Here is a 15,524-nt window from a genome sequence, read left to right on the forward strand (position 1 = left end):
TCTACACTTTTCGGTCTACATTTTTGGTTAGTTTTTTTAACATGACTTCAGTTGTACAATTTGGTTTAGAACATCAGCTACAGTTTATTCCCTTTCTTATTAATTTCGGTTATTGTAAATCTGCTGAAATTTCCCTACAAAGGGAATGGATTGTTTGTTAAATTTCAGATTTTTTTGTGAAACTGTGGTTTTCGATTTGTGCATGTTAAGAGCGAGAGAAAATTTATAAGAAGGAATTTGGGTACTGGTTGCGGTATATCAAAGGTGTATAGTTTGTGGCTCTTGATTTGAGCTTGATTTCACATGGCTGACTGGGCCATGTGATATGCCATTTCGATTTTGTAAACATCAGCCAAACTGGGCGTACTTTTTTGTGGCTCTTGATTTGAGCTTGATTTCACATGGCTGACTGGGCCATGTGATATGCCATTTCGATTTTGTAAACATCAGCCAAACTGGGCCTACTTTTTTGTCCAATTTTAAGTAATGGTTTGTTTAGAAATTCATAAACTAAGAACTAGGGAAAATAGGTTTTTTTTTCCTATGGTTTTAGAATCTATGTTTCTTCTACAATCTAACTGAGCCTTGATTACTTTTTTGGCTATCCACTCCATCTTTTCTCTCACTAATTTGTGGTTCATATTATCTAATGAAGAATGGCATTACCCTTAAACCTAACATTAGTGAGGTTTGTGGTTCATGTTACGAAGAATGTTATCCAATTTGTGGTTCATCTTTTCTCTCACTAATTTGTGGTTCATGTTATCTAAAAAGCAGCTCAAGCAACTATTAGTGAGGTCTAATGCATTTCGTATCCTATTCTGCTTGTAGTGCACAGTCGTCTCCCAGCTCTGGAAAAGGAAGTGGTTATGGATTTGCTGACAAGGTTAGCCTCTGTCATGTGCTGTTGACTTTCACTACTTGCCTCTCGGGCAGGTTATGTAGCATTTAAGGACATAATTACCTTAAACTTAAGTATGGTTTATGACTTGATTGATTTATTTCGAGTAAACAAGTCCATGTAGCCATTCCAATTACTTATGCCAAATGCTTATTTAGTTGAGTGATTAAGTGTGTTAAATCTTGCAATAACTAATCTTAGGAATGTGATTTATTTTGATGTGTTATGTGTCATGGAATTCGGAAATGGATGGGATTTTTCCGGTATTCCTTTCGTTCACCATCTTAGGATTCTTAGCAAGGGCAAAACATTCATAACCATTAGTTACCGATTAAGTGTGTGAGTGTATTTGTATCTGTGTGAGAGAGAGAGGTATTGATGGTGCAAGGCTTATGAAAGGGTACTAGCCATTAGTTACTTGTGTTCATTCCATATGTGTGGCTTGCTATACTATTTTTAACCCCCTCGGTTCTGTAACCTGTTTATGTTATTATTTTTAGTCTGCAAAAAAAAAGGAAAAAAAACGATAATTAGTAGAACGAGCTTAAGGTGGGACCTCTTGTGATTCTGTGCTTCTTACCATCTTCTGGTACTTAGAGCTTGGATTAGCTTAGGGTTTCTCACTGTTATTATAACAAAGACATCACATATATTGAGAATTGTTTTTCCTTTGAGTGATGTTTCCTACTTCCTGTTGCCCTTCATTGATTTATGAACTGCGCTCTGTTTGACCTTTTTTTGTCAGATTGCTGATTGAATGGCAGTATAAGTGCATACTGTAAATATACTAATAGAAGTCTTCCATTGTACTCTTTTGGACACATTGTTTATTGAATATTTAGGCATTTGATCTTTGATTGAACTTGAGTGCAAAGCAATGCATTGTCACTTATCGAATGATCCCCTCTTCCTATAAGATGACAAAACTTGGTCCTCATGCTCAATGTCCTACTCCCTAGATGGGTCAATGTATCATCGGGTTCTATTGCTTCTATTGTACAAACCTCAAAATATAGTGTCATGTAACTTTTTCTGTTGATGTTCGCTCATTGATTAAACACTAACTTGATGTTTGCTCATTGATTCAACACTAAGTTGAAGCTTCTTATTTTCAGCGAGTCAATTACTGGCAGCACTCTTGTGGCTTAGTCTGAGCAGCTACCTCAACAAAGCTTAGTGATTGTCATGAGGCACGAATTCAATCAGCAAGATGGTCTTCCCAAGTTTGGAAAGCACAAAGCAGTTCAAATTATTTGTAGTTTACGCCCTGTATCAGTTTTTCATTCAATGAATTAAGCTATCGCAATGGGAAAAGAATTGGAATTGTAGCCTTTGACGATGTCAATTAACGGATAACTCAACGGGCATGACAGACGTGCAAGGCACGTCGCCATGCACCTAGTGTTCACAAACATACTTATCGAAGTCCAATCCAAACCCTATGGACTGAATTCCCATCAACTTGTTTTGATTTTCCCCAAATCAAATTCCCCCTAAGATTGGGTCTCTTGAAACTATACAGTAAACACTTGAATCAAGCCTCATCTCCTCCCAGAGTTGTTCGTGTTTGGAGACGCCGAAGAGGTAGAGCAGTTCTCGATTGGAGATGCCGACGTGGTAGAGCTGTTCACAATTGGAGCTGTCCACGATTGTTGACGATGATGCCAACATCGATGCCGACGAGGTAAAGAAGTTCTTCGATGATGACAGTTGACACCGTCAGATAGAGGTGACGATGAAGCCGTGGACTACCTAGGAGAGAGAGAGAGAGAGGGTGTTGTATCGGGCGAGGCTACAGTAAATTGCCACACTCAGCAAGTTACTGTAGCGGAGGATAAAATGGCGGGGTCTATTAGGTCTTTGATTTAGGGTTTCAACAAGCCGTTTTGTCTAAAATTGAGGTCCGCTCAGGGCCTCAGGCTACTAGTGATTCTCTTAATCGTGCTAACTTGGCACTGATGCTCTCTTGTGGCATGTGTTCCCATGGGAACGAACTTTGTAGGTGATTTTTCTTATTTTAGTAGTACTATCTAAATTACCAAATTGATTTTTTTATTTAGATATCAAATGAATTTCTGAAAGAAAAATATTAACAGCATGGGTCGGGATTTAAATCCCTAGGTAGATGTAGTCTTGAACTGTAAAGTTCATACATGTAGTCTTGAGCTACAGGAGTGTGTGATAATGGAGCGGCTTGAGGGACAATGGGTAGTGCCCCATGGCACGAGTCCTGCTATGGGGATCGATCGGTCCCCTACCGAATATACACGAAAAATAAGGTGTTTAGATTAAATATTCTATACATATCGGATGTCATTGATTCTCGCATAAGCCCCTCGTTTTTTTTTTAGAATTTTTGGACTGTTTGGATCAGTTGTTTGGTGGCAGGAGACGGCCTAGTGTGGTCGTCGGTACGATTTTGACAGGGGATCGGTCGGTCCCTCTAGCTTTATGGCCATGGCACTAACATTCCACTAAGTATTTTTAAAAAATAAGTATAGTATTTATTCGTATTTTTTAAATTTTAAAATAATGTATTTACGTAATTAATTTTTAATTTTTTTAACATCGTTCAAAAGGTCTCATCGAGATCTATCAAATAAAATACATATTGTACAAAAAATTATTTCAGTAAGTCCATTATTTTTAAGCTTGAAAATTATAAATAAGTAATTATTTTGTAAGAAAGCTTGACCGTAAGAGCATCCCTATTATAACAAGCAAATGGGTGTGGATAAACAAATTTAACAATAATGCTCAAAAAACACCCCACATTGTAATAAACAAAGTTAAAAGTCTTTTATCAAATAACCAAATTCTACAAATTCTATAATCAAACTTAACAATTTTTACCAATAACCAAACTCAAAACTCAATAATTCAAAAACACCTTATATTAGAATCGTCTCATTGAAATGAATAATTTGGTGTGGTCGGGTGCGTGATTGAAATTCGTTTGCGATTGGACAAATGTGCATTATGTATTGTGGAGGTTTTTTTGGTTAGGGATGCAAAAATAACCAATATGGAGGTAAATGTTGTTAAGTTTGATGATGGACTAAATGGATAATCAAATGCTTACATAACACATTTTAGTTTTGATTATTACCATTGCGGATGCTCTAATTACATCTTTTTTTGTTGTTGTTGCCACTATTGTATACATCAACGGAGAAAGTTAATGAGTTAGTTCACAATAGATTTAGAAGCCATTCATAGTCTTGAACCCACAAACCACCCTCAGCAGAGCTCGAACCTTGGTCTCCCACGAGGGAGAGCCACGAGTTACTAACTGGTCTACGAGTCCATTGGTTGTAATTACATCTTACCCCCTAAATTATCACACTTTTTCAAATGTCCCTATAAATCCAAACACTTGACCGCCTTCAACCACTTGGACACTTGCCAGCGGCGTGTACTGAATCTGTTGGTCCTACTAGCCAAATGCCATGGGATTGGCAGAGGACGACAACCAGCCTCTGTTAATCTCATCATCCGCAGCAGCAGCAGAAGAAGTATATGAACAAGAATCAAACGGTGGAAATTTGATCAGACGAATCTTGTTAGAGTCGAAGAAAACATGGCACATCGCGGGCCCCTCCATCTTCACTCGAATCGCCTTGTTCTCCCTCACCGTCATCACCCAATCCTTCGCCGGCCACCTCAGCGACCTCGACCTCGCCGCCATCTCCATCGTCACCACTGTCATCATCGGCATCACCTTCGGCTTCTTGGTAATCTATTCTAAAACCCCCTTCTAAATTCGGCTTCTTGGTAATCTATTCTAAAACCCCCTTCTAAATTCAACTTAATTCGCTTTACTCTGTTTGATAATCTCGTATATAGCTCGAATGTGATGGGTGGAGTAATAATTGAGTGCCCTTGGGCACCGGTGGCGGCGGTGCCTCAAACTCTTTCTACCACACAAATGGCTCCACGTAATTTGTGGTGGGGTGGAGCCCACACAGATGTGTGGTCTAAGAAAAGTTTGGGGCACCACTTGGTGGTGTCCCATGGCGTTGAATAATTTTCCGAGGGGGTGTTAGCTAGGATATAGTTTCAAGTTTCGACTCTGATATCGCTGCACTCCGATATACCAGTGATACCAAAAAACAGGCAAGTCTATCAAGCCGACTCCCGATACATATTCCTTCATATCTGATCTTTTATCCGCTCTGCATCCGCTTCAACAGCCCCTTTGGATGGAGGGATTTCGTGAGAAAAGAAAAGAAAGGGTTATGGTTTTAGCCAAATCATTCATTTAGATCGAGTATTTTGGCGAGAAATGGAGAGAAAAGTACAAAAATAAATTGGAATTTATTGATTGGCTCCTCCCTTTCTCACCCAATATCACCATTTTAAATCTCACCAAAAATGGTGAGATTGGTTGATAAAGGGCTCCCCGGTTTTTTTTTTTTTTTTTTGAATATGTCATTGGATTAAACAAACTGCTCAGTACAAGTCTTTAAGCAAAACACAATTCAAATCGGGCGGAATACAACCCGTGTGAAATAAGATTTTCCTATCTAGACATCGAGACGCAATCCAATGGGCAGCCTTGTTGTTCCCTCGAGCACACCATCCGAACGTCCATTTCCTTGTTCGTGCCCATTCCTGAATGTCAGTGACAAAGGCTCCAATTTCCCATGGACACTGCACCTTTGGGTCCTTTACACAGTTGATGAGAATTTGGCAATCCGACTCAAAGATAACCTCCTGATCTTCCCACTCTTTTGCCATACTGCAGGCGATCCTTAAAGCCCAAGCTTCAATAGCCAATGCCGAAGATATCATTACTCTACCACATCGCCACACCTGAGCTAGTCCACCACTATCTCTAGCAACAATGCCAATTTATCTCACCCTTTCTCACTATCCAAAAATAGTTTCAAAAAGGTTGAAACACCGATTACCCCTACTTGTCATTCGATACTCCCAGTGCGGTTACATGATGCTATTTGAAATCTTGGGTTTTAGAGAAGATTCTTTTACAATATATAGTTCGTATACGGCTTGATGATATACCGATGTTTGTGTTTTCTATTTATTAGTTTAAGCTTTTGGATGGACTACTAAGAATTTCTTTCATTGATAGCTAGGAATGGCGAGTGCGCTAGAAACGCTTTGTGGTCAAGCATATGGTGCAAAACAATACCACATGTTGGGCATTTATATGCAACGCTCGTGGGTTGTGCTTTTTTTCAGTTCAATTTTGTTGGTGCCTCTTTTTCTCTTCGCTACGCCCATACTTGAGTTCACGGGGCAATCAATGGAGGTGGCAGAGCTGTCGGGAGTGGTGGCGCTGTGGTTGATTCCGATGCACTTGAGCTTTGGGTTTCAGTTCACGTTGGTGAGGTTTTTGCAGTGCCAACTCAAGACAGCGGTGATCGCTTGGGTGTCCGGTGTGGTACTTGCACTCCATGTATTTGTTAGTTGGTTGTTTGTGTATAAGTTGAGGGTTGGCATTGTTGGGACTGCAATTACCCTCGATTTCTCATGGTGGGTTTCAGTTTTAGGTCTGTTTGGGTTTGTTGTTTGTGGTGGTTGTCCTCATTCTTGGACTGGTTTTTCCAATCAAGCATTTGTTGGGCTGTGGGAATTCTTCAAGCTGTCTGTGGCTTCTGGGGTCATGCTCTTGTATGTGCTCGCTCCCTTCCCTCACTTCCTTTTGTGTCTCTCTATCTCGTTTTCAATTTCATTTTGAACTTGTGCTTGTAATGCTTTAGGTTGGAGAATTTTTACTTTAGAGTGTTGATCATAGTCGCAGGTAAAATGCAGAATGCTGAAGTTGCACTTGATGCCCTGTCCATCTGGTTAGATCTGTACTGCTTTTCGTTTAGTTAATTAATTAGCTCATTCCCAATAGAGGTCTTTCCTTGTTCTAATCTTGTTGTTTTCCCCTTTGTCCGACAGCGTCACTATCCTGGCATGGGAATCCATGATTCCCCTTGGATTTTTTGCAGCAACTGGGTATGTTGTAAATTGTGAGTCTGTCTCCTCTTTCGAGTTTATAGTTAATTTTTCTGGAATTGAAACTTGATCTTACAGCATAATATAGCATAGAAGCAAATGCAACATAGTCCCAAGCTCCATATAAAGCTTCACATAACACAAGCATCTAGTTTTGTGACACTAAAAATCCACTAAGGGAATAGTTTTGGAAGCCATCTTCTTTTTCTGCTCAAAGTCCACAAGGGAGTAGTTTCTGGCTGCGATACCTTGTCCCCCTAGTTGTCTTCAGGTCAACCTTCAGATAACCCTGTTCTAATCGTCATTGTCATTATCTGAACATGGTCTCTCCACAGAGCATTTACTGTCACCATGCTGGTATAATTAGGGTTCTTATGCCCATGTAGACCCTTTTTTTTTAAGGTAAATTACCTTTCATTGAAAGAAATCAACCAATACAAGGATCAAAGGGGCATACCCCTGGAAAGACTCAGCAACAAAACGAGCAACCTACATCAGGACCAAGGCCCATTGAGGCCTATCTCCAAGGCAGAAAACAACATAAAACTAACCAACTAGCAACTAGAAAACACAATATAAGGAATGTTCCAACTAGCACACAAAAGCTTATTGACATCAGTCCGCTTGATACGACGCCAAGAGCATATGCAAGCACGCACATCAGAAGAGATTTTAGAACAGAGCTCCAAGGTCGTGGGACTCTTCTGCTGAAAAATTCTTCAATTTCTCTCACACCAGACATGATAGATGACTGCTGCGAAAGCATGCTTGAAAACCAGATCTCTGAACTCCTTATCCTTCCTATGATGCATGACCCAGTCAACCGCCTGTGCGAGGTGAAAGATAGGTCTACTAACTTCACATTTATGCAAGAAACGCTGCCACACACTCGTAGAATAGGGACATCCAAAGACCAAATGAGAGTGAAATTGGGTAGACCTTTTGCCATGAGATGCTGACATTGGCTTCATGCCTTCATATTTGCTCTCACAAGTTAATGATAGGGATTGGGCATTGATCAATGGTACCTATCCGTCTTTGAATGATATGAACATTTTGGTTTGGATTATGGTAGTTTTATTGGTCATTGGCACTGAAATATAATCTTGGAGTCAAAAGTCCTTATTGTGATTTTGTCTGTCTGCAAATAGATTTTGAATTTCTGAAATACTTTCGATCTTTATCTTTTATGTTTATAGACAAATAGGAACTAATATCGGGTTCCTTTGTTGAAATATATAAATGAGATCGGTAAAACATCTTTTTTTTGTCAGTTGAGTTTCATACAAAACAACACACAAAAAACATAACAGGGAAAAAAGAACAAAACAAAACATCAGCAGAAGCCCCCAGCCCGGAATGTAAAGGTAGCACACATTCACTGACTACCCCTCCAAACAAAACAAAAAAAGATCAACAAAAGCAGACTACAGGGCAATTAAACAACTCTGCCTATCTACTTATGAAGTCAAGTGGATCTCTCCGAACCTCACTTAGCCTTCTATTCTCTGGAATATCAGCCGCCTTCATCCAAGAACATAAGAAAGATATAATATCCTCCTCAATTCTCATGACAATCGTCTTCCCTTCTTTCTTATTCTGGATAGTTTTCATATTCCTTTCTCCCCATTTATGATAAACTGCTGCTGAGAAGATTAGTTTAGTGACCACGCTGTTAGCACTTAGCAGACTTCCCCTTGGAGTTTGCAGTCCATTGCCATTGATTTATTTTTGACTTGGATTGATCAGGATGGGCTGTCTATTGAAGTCCATTTTAATATTTGGTTAATGTGGTGTTCATATTCGTCACTTCTGTATCAGATGGAGTTTGAAACGAATGCGTTGCTTAGGTTTCCTACTACTATTATGCTTCATGTGTTGAAGTTTATAATTTCATAGTATTAAGTTGTTTTACTTATTTTATTCTTCGCTGAAGTGAAAGCATGATATTTTTTTTTTCGATCGGCAAAAGTAACATTTTATTAAGGGAAGGGAAAAGGAGTCCAACCAAAAGTTGGAACCGTACAACCATTGGGACAAAGCCCATTACAACCTGAGGGCCTAAAGTGCCCAGATAAAGCAGTGAAAAACATAAACACCCAAAAGGCCTAAAAAGCCCAGATACATCAATAAAGTCTAGCCCAAAGAAACCCAAAACCTACCATAACAAAGAAGCTGCCGCCCACTGTTACAAACCGGACCGCCACCACCGCCAGTCAAGACTTCCGATGCCCACCTTGCCACCACTGGCCACCCCATAGAAGAAATAACCAGAATCCAGAAAACAAACAACCAGCCGCGGATGCTACACCAAGCCGTTAGGCGAGAAACCGGGCCGTTCAACAACGGCCACGGCGGGAGCCAATGCCGACCGCTACACCCAAACCCAGAGAGACCCTAGCGGTTAGGCGCAATCAGAGGTCCAGCAACAACTCCAACCGAGAAACTTGAGAAGGCTAACAGCCGTGCAACAGGGACAAACGATGGGGGCAGAGGGTCGGGAAAAAAGAGGGGATAAGGAGAGGACAAGGGATTCGAGGACCTTACCAGAGTCGGTCTCGTCGGACGACCGAATCCCCTGTTGCGAGCTGCTGTGAAGCACAACGATTTGGCTCCTAAAAACAGCAGCCACCGTCACCGCCACCTCGTTACCTAAGCCGATTGATTTTGTGATAGGGAAAAAAAGAGGAAAGAAGAAATTGGAAGAGAAGAGAGATGGGAGAATGCGAAGGAGAGGAGGGAATGGCAGAGGAGACGGAGAGAGGAGGAGGAGGGGAGAGGCGGCGCCGCGCCCCCCCCCCCCCCCCCCTCCCCCCCCGGCATAGGAACCCAAGCAAACTCAGAGAAAGGGTTTTTCTTGTATTCTAGAGAGAGAGAAGGAGAAAGGGTTTTTCAAAAAATGAAAGCATGATATTTTGGTTCCATGAGTTGGAATAAGGTAATACTTTTTTGTGATTATTTAATTTTTGAGAGTCTCAGCACCTTGATAATGGAATGTGACGACAGAGTACAGATATAACTACAAAAGTATCATAGACATCTAAATATGCCGCCCTTATTTGTTCGTGGTCATGATTTTATATTTTTTAGGAAAACTATTTTCTTGCACTTATACTGCCTTGTCTATTCTAGAGAGTGATTGAGAGGGGCCATTCTCACTACACCATAAGGTGCAGAGCTTAAGTGCAGAAGTGACAGTAGCTGCATTTGTGCATGCTGTTGAACTTCTAACACACCTCCTAGTAGCTATGAAGTATGGATGCTGATTCAAGATACCTATATGATATGGATACGACAATACATAAAATTCTAAAAAAATAAGATAATGGTACTGTTAGGATTACCGATTACCCATTAGGCTACGCTACATTAAAACACATGATGATTTTTTAGTGTTGTGTGAAACGTAATCACAAGAATTGAGAGAAACCATTGTGTTTATCTGGTGCAAAATATTAGGCAAGAAAGCAAAAGTTATAGGAATAGATTATACATTATTATCTTTCTATCTTAAATGTAAACAAAGTGAGACAAGTGTTTACCTTTATTCATTCCTAAAAAATTACTCTAACGCATTCAAGAAGTGCCACAAAAGTTCAAATACGTGACCTAGAGTCTCCATAAAGTTTTCAACACTTCAAAAATAGAAAAGTTTTGATGTTTATATTGTGGGTAGGTTTGGGATATGCTTTGCAAAATTACAAGTATTCGTGTTGTATCTATATCTTCCACGAATACGACTCCCATGTAAAAATGTCTGTGCGCTCGTAGCTTAGTTGATAAATGCAGCTCTACCAATCTAGATATTGAAACTAGATGGTCTCTCATGTTGACAATTTCCGACCTATTAATTCAATAAACAACTAAAGAATGGGATACAACTCTCAGTTTCCTCATTGATTTCAATCATATTTTCTGATCAACCATGAATGTTTGAAAGTTCAATGCAAATGATTAAAGTAGTGATACCTAAAACCCCAGTATAATCCAAACCTTGTGCCAGTCTTTTCATATAAAGTAGTACATTGGTGGACAAAATGACAAAAAAGAAATAGGTAGAGAAAAAGATAATTGTTCGCAAAACATCAACATCCTATGTTTCAGAGCAATGGGAATTTCTTGATTTAGGAAATGGATTTGAAGGGTTTGTCTTCATTTCAACACTTATAGATGAAGTTGGGGACAATGAAAGTGAAACTAATTAGCAGGCTCTATAACCTAAGAAGAACGGTTTATGGATACGATACATGGACCTGTCATTTCTTTGGACACAGGCACGTTGGAGGCACGTCGAATATAAATGTGTGTATGATAGATGTATGTTTTGAATTCATAGAACAGTCAAAAAAATATAATTTCTATCAAACCAAGATAATACCAACATATAATATTAACATTAAAGATTTAAGTCAACGGTCACTATATAAGAACTCAATGAACTTTATCCATGAAATTTTTTGGCGCTGATACAAGTTTTGAAAACTAGATTTAACCTTTTAATTTGTTAGTGACGTGTCCCAATAATGTCCCTACGTGTCCCCAATGCGTCCCAGAGTGTTCATGTGTTCGAGTAGGAAATATACAATAGAAAAGTCGAACATGTATTTAGGCGTGTCCAACATATGTTTGGAGTGTGTTAGGTCGTGTTTGTGGCCGGAGAGTGTTGTGTTGTGTCCGTGTCAAACATGTTCACGGATATGTGAGGCCTGTGTATCGGTATTTTCATTTTAGTCTATAACAATGGAAAGCAATGAATTTGATATAATCTACCGAATGATTTGACTACGAAACTCTGTTCTTCTTTGTGAATGATCTACTTCAATTACAGGGTACGTGTAGCAAATGAGCTTGGAGCTGGCAATGCAGAAGGTGCGAAGTTTGCTAGCATTGTCTGTGTGTTCACCTCCCTACTTGTGGGCATTCTTTTTTGGGTTCTGATCTTAGCCATCCCTGATAAGCTTGCGATGATCTTCACTTCAACCACTTCTGTAATCACAATGGTCGAACAATTATCAGTGTTGCTGTCATTTACCGTTCTCCTGAACTGCATTCAGCCAGTACTCTCGGGTGTGTGAATTATCAAGCATTTTAAGTTTTGAATTTTACAATCAAATAAAATCACAAAAATATGACAGTGTTCCGTCTCTCTCCAGGTGTGGCAGTTGGGTCTGGTTGGCAAGTATTGGTGGCATTTGTAAATGTAGGTAGTTACTATATAGTTGGAGTTCCGCTTGGGCTTGTTATGGGCTGGTTCCTAGATTTTGGCATTGAGGTATGTCTTTCCTTACTCCAAGCTCTGAGACTGTAGGCTTTCCTTCGATTATGGATTTGTGGAGGGATTTATGAAGAGAATGGATAAATTTGGAGGAGGTTAAAATTTGTGGACCATCTCATTAGTCATTACCCCCAATAAATCCTATTAAAATCTATGATCCAAAAACTTTCTTCAGAGGCAGTTTTATTTCTGTTGTCTAGACTTCACTACATTTTTTCAAGTATTGATTGTTTAGTCCTTTGTTCTACCTGTCTGAATTCTCAAAAAATTGCATTCTCATTTGTATAATTTATAGCCCGCAGAAATCTTCGATATGACAACTTCACCATATAAATATGAAGATAACTTGCAAGCAGAAACTTCAATTTGTATGCTCCGGTTCGAGTAAGCTTTTCTCCAAGTTGTATACTGGATCAATAATTCACAGATTAGAACATTTCAGGGTATTTGGTGTGGAATGATCAGTGGAACAGTGGTCCAAACATTGATATTAACATTTATAACGGTCAGATGCAAATGGGAAAAACAGGTGATGTCATTTTAATAAATATTCCCTTTACTGTAAATTTCATTTGCCATGACCGTATAATTTACTAAATTCCTCACAGGTGCAAAAAGCTCGCGTGCATACGAACAATGAGGTTGCAACCAACAGACTATTAGCAAGTTAAATGGCATACCCGTGGCCCGAAGCTCCTGCATATGCTGGTCTGGAAAAAGTTTCATCTACGCAGCCTTACCTCTACAAGTAGATTGACGGTTTTTGAGAATTGAACCCATGACACCTTCAAGCCACAATTGGGCAACTTCACCACTGCGACAGGTCCGGTCCTTTATTATCCCAGTACATGAAATACATCAAAATGCTTTTTCTCGGACCATTGAACATTTTATGTGTGCATGAATCACAACATTATTCCTTAAATCAATTCATGGCTGGTGGAACCGTGGAAGGAAGAGTATTATAGACCGGTTTATTTCCCTTCTTTTGTGACTCCGGATGTAAGTGGAAATGGTTTTATCGTCGATTATCGTCGTTCTGGACTTAGTAAAACTAGTTAATCTCCTCCGCTAGATTGCTTTCGGAGAATTTGTTTTAAGTTTCTGGTCTCTACAGAATTTCGATGGGAAAATCCTATGGTCAGAGAGGTGACTTCATGAACTTTAGAAGGTTTCAAGGAAGATCAAATCCAGAAGTCTTGCGGATTTAGAAAACACAAAACGCTTAAAAAAAGATCATATCTAGGCTAGCGATAAGCTATTAAGGGCATTGAAAGTTTGAGTCTCGTTTTTAAATTTGTTAGGATATTAAAGATGAATTGTATTCTTTGGGCAGCGTTAAAAGTTTGAATTGTCACAATGTGTCGGCCATAAACGTGACGTTGAAAGATCTGGGACTTGGGGTTAACCCTGCTGGGTCTGAGTTCAAAACTTTCAACATTGATGGGGCCATGTGAGAGGGGGTGTGGTTGAGGTGTGTTAAATTGATGTGCCCCTAGTATCTTCCATTTCATAAAGGATTTTGTTTCGGCCTTAATGAAGACGGTGGGATTGGTCTCTCAAAGATAATTGAGGTGTATTTAAACTGGTCTAGACACTTTGAGTTATCAAATGAAATGAAACGCGATCGTCATGCCACTCTGTGATTGCGTTTCTCTCACCTTATCATCTTTGATTCTTTATATATAATCCGGTGTAGTAAGGGCAATATGAAAGCCGAAAGCTAGCTTTGAGATCTTTTGGCATTGTGATCATCGATCTCCACTATTGTTTCTTGTTGCAGAGGGATTATCAGACAAGTTTTAAGGGCATTTCAGTGCTGGATCTTTTTTTTTTCCCTGACGAACAAGATCATCCCTGTTATATTTATTAATTAATACTACAAAAATAAAGTACAATTAAAACAACCAAACTAAATATAATAGAAATAACAGGGATGAATGGGAACAATGTTAGCAGTGAACGTACTCTTGGGTGTTTTAGTTCATCTCGGAGGAAAAAATGACGTCTTGGCTTGTTAACATGATTTTTTTGGTGCAAAAAATATATACAGTATCCTTGCCCTTAGTTTAAAGCCATATTTTTGAGAAATTCTTTTTGTTCTTTGCCAAAAAAAAGAAAATAAATAATGAAGCTTCATAAATAAGGAAAGTTACTTTGCATGATCTAATTCCTTCATATTTATAGCTACATAATATGGCTTCAAACAAATACAAAAGTTTTTTTGAGGCTCAAAATATTGGTACATGCAATTTAAAAATTAAAGGTATGTACGCTTTAATTCATTTTGAAACATATGTATATCAGCATATGTATGTACGCTAGGGCTCAAGCTTCTGATAATGCTCTATGGTTTAAACGATCAATCGTCGTTTTGGAATGCTTCTGCGAAGAGTTATCGACTTCAACCATCCTCTCGGCTCACGCCTTCTCCACCATTCATCATTTTCAACTAACGGGTAGGTAATGGAGTATTATTGTTGATGGGGCTTGGAAGGAGGGTGCTCGATCAGCCAGGGATTCCATGCTTCTAATTCTCCGGATGGCGCACTTTTATTAAGCAAGGCTCCGTTTCTTGTTGCAGCTCAACCCCTTTACAGACACAACTTTTGGCCATACTACTGGCCGGCCATCACATGGGCACTGCATAATAACTACTTTAACGTTATCTTCCTTTATTCTGATTGTTTAAATTAATGCAATTTTGCAGCTAGCGGGCCAGTCTGAACCGCATTACGCAGATATTTTTTTGTTGCACAACCTTCGGTAAGAACTCTCAAAGTTAGCTTTTTGCAGGTTATCCAAGGTTGATCGCTAGGACGCGCACCAAGCCCAGTACTGCCTAGCTAAACGGACATTGTTGTCCCCGTTCACAACTCCAGCTACACGGGGAATTGCTTTTTGGACCGGATCTCCCACCATAAGGTCGGAAAGCGCGATCTAATGCCCTTAGACTTTCTTTTTGCAAAAGGTCAGCAACTACTGACCATCACTTTTTGTTTAGTTAGCTTCTTTATGTATGTATATATTTGTTGTTATTTCCCTGCTTTATTTTCTTGTACTCTCTAAACTGTTATCTTTTATCTATGCATTTCTACCATGTTTCAAAAAAATTGGTCTTTTTTAAGTAGTTGTGATTTTGAGCACTAATGACATTTAAATATAGTTTGGTAGCGGATTCATGTTTACCATCATTATGCAGGGGTAATAGATCATGATTCTTAAGGTGCTTGATCCAATCATTTAATTTTTCATTCGGATTTCAGGATAATGAGAAGTTAAATGGTTGGATTGAGCACCTATAAGTATTAGATTGAGCTGATTTTTTGCGTGGAGCCGATTTTTCGAGTGGGCCATTGAAAAGATATTTTACATTTA

General features: G+C 39.2%; 1 protein-coding gene and 1 long non-coding RNA gene across 5 annotated transcripts; both read left to right on the plus strand.

Moving 5' to 3' along the window:
• Positions 1-457: 457 nt before the first annotated feature.
• LOC131331409 (uncharacterized) lies at positions 458-2,362 on the plus strand. Of its 2 annotated transcripts, none has more exons than XR_009201378.1 (2): positions 458-1,880; positions 2,017-2,362. It is a non-coding gene; the product is annotated as an uncharacterized LOC131331409 (long non-coding RNA). The 2 variants fall into 2 exon arrangements; XR_009201377.1 differs by having other exon boundaries at positions 458-886.
• Positions 2,363-4,251: 1,889 nt separating this feature from the next.
• Positions 4,252-13,200, plus strand: LOC131331410 (protein DETOXIFICATION 27-like). 3 transcript variants are annotated; one of them, XM_058365333.1, is made up of 8 exons: positions 4,252-4,635; positions 5,997-6,538; positions 6,628-6,714; positions 6,815-6,871; positions 11,700-11,938; positions 12,025-12,143; positions 12,589-12,675; positions 12,755-13,200. In XM_058365333.1, exons 1-8 carry the CDS (start codon positions 4,351-4,353, stop codon positions 12,815-12,817), a joined length of 1,479 nt encoding a protein of 492 aa, XP_058221316.1. In that variant the 5' UTR covers positions 4,252-4,350; the 3' UTR covers positions 12,818-13,200. The 3 variants fall into 3 exon arrangements, with proteins under 3 accessions (XP_058221316.1, XP_058221317.1, XP_058221318.1); XM_058365334.1 differs by having other exon boundaries at positions 4,332-4,635; positions 6,001-6,538; positions 12,755-12,962; XM_058365335.1 differs by lacking the exon at positions 4,252-4,635 and adding an exon at positions 4,785-5,021 and having other exon boundaries at positions 6,001-6,538.
• The last annotated feature ends 2,324 nt before the right edge of the window (positions 13,201-15,524 follow it).

Source organism: Rhododendron vialii, chromosome 6a, assembly GCF_030253575.1.
Source record: "Rhododendron vialii isolate Sample 1 chromosome 6a, ASM3025357v1".
Lineage (NCBI taxonomy): Eukaryota > Viridiplantae > Streptophyta > Magnoliopsida > Ericales > Ericaceae > Rhododendron > Rhododendron vialii.